This window comes from Neophocaena asiaeorientalis, unplaced genomic scaffold (genome assembly GCF_003031525.2).
Source record: "Neophocaena asiaeorientalis asiaeorientalis breed wild unplaced genomic scaffold, Neophocaena_asiaeorientalis_V1.1 scaffold91, whole genome shotgun sequence".
NCBI lineage: Eukaryota > Metazoa > Chordata > Mammalia > Artiodactyla > Phocoenidae > Neophocaena > Neophocaena asiaeorientalis.
Window position 1 is genome coordinate 12,628,536 of NW_020173198.1, and position 9,295 is coordinate 12,637,830.

Genomic DNA, 9,295 nt, shown 5'->3' on the forward strand with positions numbered 1-9,295 from the left:
CATCGATGAAAGGGACGGACTTGGTTCATGCCTCAGTGGGACCTACAATCAAGGGACACCAGATTAAATGTCTGCAGGATGGATAAAAGCGCTGAACAAACAATCATTCAACTTCATCACTCCTTCTTGTACAGAGTACAGTGAGGTTTAGCCTCTTACATCTCCCTAGTGTATGCTAACATTTTACAATAACTGGCCAATGAACTCCTTGGGAACAGAGACCGTTCTGTAGTCACATGCTATATAGGACCAGATGTTACATTCCCAAATCCCTGAATTATAGAAAGAAAGGAGCTCTCTTTAAACATGAATGAGTGTGATTTCAACAAGCAAACGACAAAAATAAAATTAAATAAATAAAATAAAAATTAAATTAAATCAAATCAAATCAAATTAAATTAAATAGATGGGAAGTCTTGTTTGGGAAGAATTTATCTCAGGAACTACCAATAATTCCCACCCTTTTCTCCCCAGAGTTGGTAGTGAATGAAGGAGACACATTTAATGGTCCACGGGTATTCTAATGACTAGAATGAGTAGAACTGTTTAATTTTCCAATTTTAAAATTAGAATGGAGCTTGGAAACTAGAGAGTTCAGGTTCTTCGTTTTTCACACAAAGAAGCTGAGGTCAGGGGGTTTTGGTGACCAACCCACTCGATGTTCTGAATATTAAAGTCTCCAAGAGAACACTGATTTTCCAGAGGTATTTTTGAACTTGGCAGTTAACACTAAAGGCTGTCCAAGTCTCCCCTTATTTACTGAATTGAAATTTTTAGAAAATGAGTCTGGTTATCAGAGACTGCAGAGCTTTCCACAGCAAACCATTTTTTAAACAACTTCTCTACTGGGTGGTAATGATTTTGTTAATGAAATGCATTTCATCATTCACAGCACAGTCACATTATGCCTTAATAGAGAACCCTTGAAATAATGTTTATTATGGGATTTGCATTTCATTTGGGCAGGCAGACTCTGGACTCCTGGGTAACCCATCGGGTCATGCATTCGCTCAGTCTGCCCCTCACTGGACCTCACAGGACCAGTGACTCAGATAAAGCTTGTGAACTCCCGTAATAGTCAGAAAAGAAGGACCAAGAAGAAGAGGGGCACATCAACCATAGCCAGGATTGAAGAGGGTACCCCAAGTGAGACCCTTCAGAGTTTTTAGAAGATATAGGGGTGTTCCCTTCCAACTAAGCTATTCTTTGATTCTTGTCAAAGACAAGCTCATTCCTTCATTCAACAAACATCTCAGGAGTCCCGGCTTTGTGGAAGAAAGTGTTACTCAAGGAGTGTCAAATAAACTTTCAGACTGCAAGTTTAATTCCAAATGCAATGCAAACATTTGCTATACCAAGAAGCCCTGAGTCAATGCTGGACAGAATCAAGGAATTCTGTTGGAAGATCCATTTATGATTTACCCAAAGAGCTATTGGGTGTTAAGGGGGAAGGAAACACTGGGCCTAAGTTGAAGAAATGAGTTGTTTTGGGTAATAGGACCAGTTCAAAAAGAAAAAGACGTCTGGGTGGATTTTTTTAATGCAAAACAAGAATCAAGTATAACAGCAGATGCTCTTCATCACCTAAGTGCAAGGCTCAGAAAGGGAGGTGGGCCACTGAATAGTGCATGAAGGCTTCTGCAGTTACATTGGCACAGATGCCCTGACTCTTTCTCTCCTAGGCAACAGCTCCCTTCCCTTCCTAGTAACATCTGAGTTTATCTGAACACGTTTAGGATGTATGTGCTCTGCAAACACACAATACGGAATAGAAGGAATCTGTGGTCATGGGTGTAGATGAGGGTTGAGGTGGGTGGAGAAATTCAACAGGAAACGTGGGAGATTACTATGTAAAGTCTTACAAGGCTTGGAATTTAGGCAGCACGACCTGTGCCCTCAAACCCTCTTCAAACGGTTCCATTTGGAAATCATGGGAGACCGAGGAATATGAATTCCTAAAGATGGACTTCTGGTTCAAACGCTAAGCTCCAAGTATGTGTCTGGCCCTCTGTTGGGCACCAACATGCTTGTTTTATGAATCTGATGTCTGTAGACCGTGGTTCCGACAGCAGCCTAGACATGTGATCATGTCTGTGCTTTGGTTTCTGTCCTGAGTTTGTAACAAAATTAGGATATTTCATACTGGAATGGATCAGCACATGTCTCCTGTCCCATCTCCAATGAGGAGCTTGGCAGTGGGGAGAGGAAATAGGATGAGAAGCTGATTATAAAAGAAGGCATGGGGTCTGGGAGTCTTCTGCCCGCCCCAAAGCTTGACTTTACTGTGGGTGCTGCTTCCATCCTATAGAACGGGGCCATGAGTCATTTGTTGAGGAGCCTGGGTCACCGTCAGACTCCCTCATGTACAAATTGGGGGAATGGACTGAACCCCAACCCACCCAGGGCTGTGGGAAGGGAGCAGCAGGAGCACAGGCTCTGCAGCGATAAAAACACAAGTTCAAGTTGCCCACAGGGTGCTTGATTAGGAGCAAGTTAAATTAGCCTCCCCAAGTCTCAGTTTTCCTAATCTGAAAATTGGGGCAATACTTATGCCTTCCTCTTTGGAGCGCTATGAGAAAATAAGACAGTGTCTATAAAAGGGCCAATGCAATGTCTGGCACTTGATAAGAACTCAGGTAATAGGAGCTCCAGGCTCCCCCCCACCCCCCAACACCAGAAATGTTTACATCTGGAAATTTTGAAAGATAGATAGATGATGGATGGATAGATAGATGATACATAGATAGTAGATGGATAGATAGATGATGGATGATAGACAATGGATGATAGATAGATACACAGATAGGTGACAGATAAGAAAGATAGAAAAAGGAATAGAAAAAAAGTAGGGGATAAGGAAATCTAGAAGGAACAGAAAAGTACAGGAGAGAGAGAGAAGAAACGAAACAGCACTTACCGACAGCCTTCAAGGAGGCGTACTTGTTGAGCTCTTTGCCAGGCGGCTGCTGTTCGTAGGGGTTGGAGATCTGGCCCAGACTGGGGTAGGAATGTGGATGGCCCATCTGCTGGAGCAAAGGGGAGGTGGGCACTGCGTTGTTCATCTGGGTGGTGTCTAGAAGTGAAGAGAACAGACGGAGATGGTCACCAATGGGGCAGGACCTTCTACCCACTCCCACCATGGCCGCATCCCTTGAGACCAAAACTCCACGCCCTTTGGGGACACAAGAGGGAGGCAGCCGAGGATGGGCAGGTATATCGGCAACAACCAACTCTGCATTGGAGAGCAGCCGAGGATGGATGGGTAAAGAGCAAAGGATTCCCCTAGAACACTTCCATCTCCCCCCAAATTAACATAAGGTCTTATCACTGCGGGGACTACTTTTATCAAAGCAATATACATATAAAAAGATGACCAACTTCAATAACAGTCAAGGAAATGCAAGTCAGGACAACGGGAGGCCACTCCCCTGCCAAGAGACTGGCAAAAATTAAAAGGACTGAAGGACGCTAATCTAGCAAAGATGTTGGAAACTGGACAGTCTCATAAACTCATGGTGGACATATGATTTGCTGTATCTGCAGAAAGGAATCTGGCAGCGTGTATGGAAATTTAAAATGCATGTGTATGTTGACCAAATAAAACCACTTCTAGGGATGGAGCCTTCAGCCTACAAGCAACAGAATGTGAGGATATTTGTTCAGAGCTGTTCTTTGCACCATGGTTTGTAAAGTGAAAAATAAAAACCACACAGAAACAACCTGAACTCCTATCAATGTAGGAATGCTTAAATTATTGTACATCTGTATTAGGTACATAATATATACATACATATGATGGGCTATCATTCAGCTGTTAAAAAAAGAGTTAAAAATCAGTTAACTATACATGTCAGACTGGAGAGTTTCTTATGGTTTATATTGTTAAGGCAAAAAAAGCAAATGTCAAAGTAATGTGCATAACAGGGCATTTGGTTTAAAGAAAAGAAAATCTGTGCATATTTTTGTGTGCTGTGGTTTGCAAAGACTGAAAAAAATAGGTAAAAACACACAAAATGAATATTGGCTACTTAGATGGACTGGAATTTATGGGGAAAAAGGTTCAAGAAGTTTTCTCTCAGGAATTATTCTTTGAGCTGTTAAGGGTTTCTCTCTTCACCCTGAGAACAATGGGATGGACGGACTGAAGGCAAGAGTGAAATGGGAGTCACAGAGTCCAGGTGAGAGAATTATGGCTCAGTTTCAGGCAGGAAGCAAGGGTTCCCTCCATCTTCATGAAGCACATCTGGAGATCCAGATCAACATGGCAGTAGTTGCTAGCAGTGCCTTGAAAGATCCCCTTTACCAGCATGTGCACCCATTTCCCAGCCACTGTGTCAGTTGCTCAGAACTCACAGGTGCCCCTAACATCCAAAAAATTGTTCTCGGCTGACGGGAGCCACCATCCTGGGCTTAATCTGCTTAATGTCCCTCATCCTCAACACCCAGGGTGGGTGACAGCCAATGCCCAGCTGACACTAAGGTACTAAGACCAGCCCTTGCCTCAAGGTGGGGATAACTTTATAGAGCAAGGGGGGCTCCAGAGCTCCCATGGGTTGAGACAAGTTTAGAGCAGGGGTCAGCAAGCTTTTTCTGGAAAGGGCCAGAATGTAAATAGCTTAGGCTTTGCAGGCCATCCAGTCCAGAGATGACTCGACTCTGCCCTTGTAGCAAGAAAGCTGACATAGACATTATGTCAGTGTGGCTGTGTGCCAATAAAACTTTATTTACCAAAATAGGTGGCAGCTGAATTTGGTCCACGGGCCATAGTTTGACAACCCCTGGTCCAGACATTATCTGAAACTAAGATCCCCATCCCTGTGTGGCTCCTTTATCTTTCCTATTTTGTTTCCCTCACAACCTTAGAGAGGTGTGTGTGTTTTACTCCCTCAGAGTCTCATACACCTGAACCCCTCTCTCAAGCACTACTGCTTCTAGGCAATTCAACCCATGACATATAGAATAAGTTTGGCTTTAGAAACCAATACACTCGAACGGAAAGAAGCAGGGTTACCACAGCTGAGACACAGAGATAAGGAGAGTATTTTTATCACTGCACATGCATGGGCCATCCCACAAGCCCAACTGTCTAATGGGAATATCGCCAAACAGAAGCCAAGTCGCCCAGCCGCTGGCCAGCATCTGAGGAGGCGGGCATGTCTCTCTGCCATGATAACTTTTTGGCTGGGATTCAGCTGGGGCAGAAGAGTCCTAAGATTAATGAAGTCATGGTGGAAATGTTGTCTCATGTAAATTACAGCTCCCCCTGTAGCCTGGACCCCACATCCTCTGACATTTTCCTCTCCAGAGCAACCTGCTGGGGAGGTCTGTCTGCTTCCCCTGGGCATGTCAGGCCAGACATGCTTGTGCCCAAATGTTGGTGTAATAGGAAGTGATTTACTGTAAGTTCTCATCGTTTGCTGCTCTGTGGGTTTTTTTCCCCAACACACACACACACACACACACACACACACACACACACACATACACAAACACACACAGACACACACATATTTTAGTGGACAGCTACTATTTTGTGTATTCAGAAGTACCAGTTCCAGGCACTCTGCTTCATCCCCATTTGACTCATGTGATGAGCTGCCAATCACTGTAACTCTCTTAGTTTGGGTTTTCCCAGAAGTCACTGAGATAAGGACTCAAGTACAAACATATTTGGGAGGTGAAGTCAGGCAATACTGCAGACAAGGGGTGAGGGGGCGAGATGGGAAAGAGAAAGAGGCAGATAGAGTGCAATGCCCAGCAAGGGGCAACTGTGGAGAACGGGAGTTTAATCCCACTCTGGCATTCTGGTAAATGGCGTTGACTGCATGTCTCAGAATTCTGTCAGCCCATGGGCAAGTGAGCCCCTGAGTATTTATGTGCCAGCTCCCATCAGTCGTTGTTTGAGGGCTGCTTCTGGGAGACAGTAATTCCTCAGCACTTGTAACCTACATGTTCATAGACAGAGTGAGCTCTGGTGGCCAGAAAAAATCTTACTCAGAGATGTAAGTAAGAGCTGGCAGTTGGAAATTAGGCCGGTAACTCACCCTTCTGGTCGCACAGTGAACATGTGATCCAAGTCAGACCAATCACAATACCTCCTTCTCCTCACAGTGATTGGGCCAGAAGTGAGCATGTGATCTAGGCTGGGCCAATCAGAGTCCTTCCCTGAATTTTTTCTATTGGGAAGCTTTGGAGTCAAGGAGACAGGAGGCCATGAATTCAAATGAGTTTTAACCTACCATACCATGTGAAGAAAATCTTTCTTCATTGTGAAAGAATAAGGGAAGAAGCAGAGGAGATAGGGAAGTCCCTTTCTGAATAAGCTAGTGTGCTTTGGGTTTACTGTCACGTGCAATGTAAGTTCTGACTAGTGCAATTGTTGTCCAGAATCCCTCTGGGAGGCTGGAACTGACCAGAAGGGAGGCTTCCCATGGGGCCTGCAGAGTGCACCAAGGTGGAACTGGCATTAGCCCTGGATTTTCTACAGAGCTTCAGTAGAAATTTCAAACAGTAAATTGACTGAGTAGTGCATAAAGAATGCCCAAGGACTTTCATAAGTTAATTAACTAATATCTTAATGGCAGGTATTTTTTTTTTTTCTGGAAATAGACCCTTAACTAGTTACAGATCTGACACCACCTAAGCCCATCATCCAGTGGGAGCCCTTACTCCCATCTCTTTGCTCCCTCGGTCCCAGATCCCATCCACTATTTTCAAACTCTGTTTCCAGTCCTGCCAGGGGAAATGCTAAACACTTCATTAAAGAATTATATTCCTAAACAGAATACTCCATTATAAAGCATTTGCTTTTGGATGATTTCTCCCAAGTCCTGAGCTAACTCAGGGGCAGCGAGTAGTTACTTAATGCAAGTGGGTAGGACTGAGATGGCCCAACAAAGTGATCCATCACAAAGGAAAATGAGGCTGCCCCAGAGTCACATTCCTACTTTCACATTCAGAACAACAGGAAGCAAATTTCTGGCAGTTTTAGATAGTCATTTTTTGCTAGCTTCCAGGCGTTGATTATTCAGAAATACTGAAATCCAGGCTCAGGGCAGCAATCAAGAATTATTAAACAGACATTGGCGACTGGGTTTCTTAAATGTTATTTTCATTTTACAGAGCAGGAGGATGGACCAGCCCTGGCAACCCAGTTTTTCTGTGAGTTTTCCACACATAATATCCAGCTAAGGAGGACAAACAAAAGAGTAGATGGGAGGTAAGCTCAGGTTGGCATCCAAGAAAAATAGAATAGGGCGAGTGAAGAGAGAACAGTAGGTTATAATGTGCAAATCCTGACCTTGTCAACTGAGAGAAGAAGCATAAAGATAGGAAATAACTATTTGAATGTATGTATATATGTAGACTGTATATATGTCCATGCACGTGTATGTATTTATATACATATGTACACAAATATATAATATAATGTATATTATTTAATATATAGTTTATATATTATACATACACTAAGTATATATATTATGCAAAAGAAATTATATATATAATTTATGTATTATATATTATACATTTTATAATGTTTTATGTATTATGTAATATAGTAGGTATTTGTATATGTACACACTTATTTAATTATATATTATCAATTTTATATATTAAATATACTAAGTAAATATACTATGCAAAAGAAATGATGTGTATACATAATTTATATATTTATTATATATATTTTATATATAAATTATATATATGTGTGTGTGTGTATGTATATATATATAATTTCTTTTGCATAGCCATGACCATAGAGGGAATCCAGTAGGACCAGCCGTGTCCTGCTCCCAGCAGTATGGTTTCACTTCTAGATACACCTCAGCCCCAGAGATATCTTATCCACCTCACCTCTGTAGAAAGGTACTTTCTACCCAAGGTCACAAGAAAACTTTCCCTGCCTCATTACAATTTTGCAACTCCTTCTGATCCTTAGAAATAACTGACAAGGACTTGCTGTTCTGGGATGTTCCATCAAGACCCTCAGTCAGCAAACAAGAAGTTGATAACGTCCCCATGTTCCCCTTCCGAAGACAGAAAATGGGCCTCACATATTTGACAATCATTTTCAAAGAAAGTTAAAATACACGTACTCTATATACAAGTATCTGGCAGACTTACAGCAAGGTAACCACCATGTAAGTACTGTTATGATGTGGTATATCTTAGTTACTAAACAGACTAATGAATGCAATCCAGATAGGGTCATTAAGGTAAAAATGCTCAATTACAAACCCTGGGATGATGCTCTAGTTTTCTCAGAGCAAAAGAGGCAGATACCAACTATTACAAACTAGACCAGTCTGGTTCATCTTGGAGGAAAGGCAACAATAGTAAGTTTTTCAAGGCATATCACAAGGAAGAACTGCACAGAAAGGCACAAGATGGTCAAAGAGTGCTGTCCTGTGGAGCATATATTATGTGCCAGCCACTTGGTAATGAACTTTTCATGCACTATCTCCTTAAATCCTCGTATCAATCCTGTGAAGTAATGATACAGGAACAATATATCTTTTAAGTAATTTTTTATTGTAGAACAGTTTTAGATTTACAGAAATACTGCAAAGATAGCACAGAGAGTTCCAATATACATACCCTGGACCCAGCTTCCCCAATAGGGTACATTTGTTACAATTAATAAACCAAGACTGACATATAACTATTAACTAAAACCCATACTTTATTCAGGTTTCCTTAGTTTTTGCCTAATGTCCTTTTACTGTTCTAGAATCTCATCCAGGTAGCACATTAAATTTAGTCATCATGTTTCTTTAGGTATCTCTTGGCTGTGAATTTCTCAGACTTTTCCTTATTCTGATGACTTTGACAGTTCTGAAGAGTTCTGGTCAAGTATTTTGTAGAATGTCCCTCAACTGGAATTTGTCTGATGTTTTTCTCATGACTAGACTGCAGTTATGGGTTTGGGGGAGGAAAACCATACAGATCAGGTGACATTCTCATCGCAACATATCAAGGATACATTCTATGATGACATCATTATTGATGTCATAAATATCAATATTGCTGCCTGAGGCAGTGTTTCTCAAAGCTCTCCACTGTAAAGTTACTCTATTTTTCTCTCTTTCCACACCATTCTCTTTGGAAGGAAGTCACTATACATAACCCACACTTAAGGAGTGGGAAGTTATGCTCTACCCCTCTGAGTACAGTGTCTACATAAATTATTTGGAATTGTTCTTCATAGCAGATTTGTCTCTTCTTCCCCATTTAATTATTCACTCAAATATATATCATATATATATATATATATATATAAATTTTTTTT

General features: G+C 41.6%; 1 protein-coding gene across 1 annotated transcript in view; it reads right to left on the reverse strand.

The window, feature by feature from the left end:
• SHISA9 (shisa family member 9) overlaps positions 1-9,295 on the reverse strand; it is a 282,506-nt gene that overhangs the window by 22,172 nt on the left and 251,039 nt on the right. Inside the window, exon 3 of the mRNA XM_024744362.1 lies at positions 2,918-3,073. Within this exon, the coding sequence (XP_024600130.1) occupies positions 2,918-3,073 (156 nt within the window). The remainder of the gene's footprint in view (positions 1-2,917; positions 3,074-9,295) is intronic.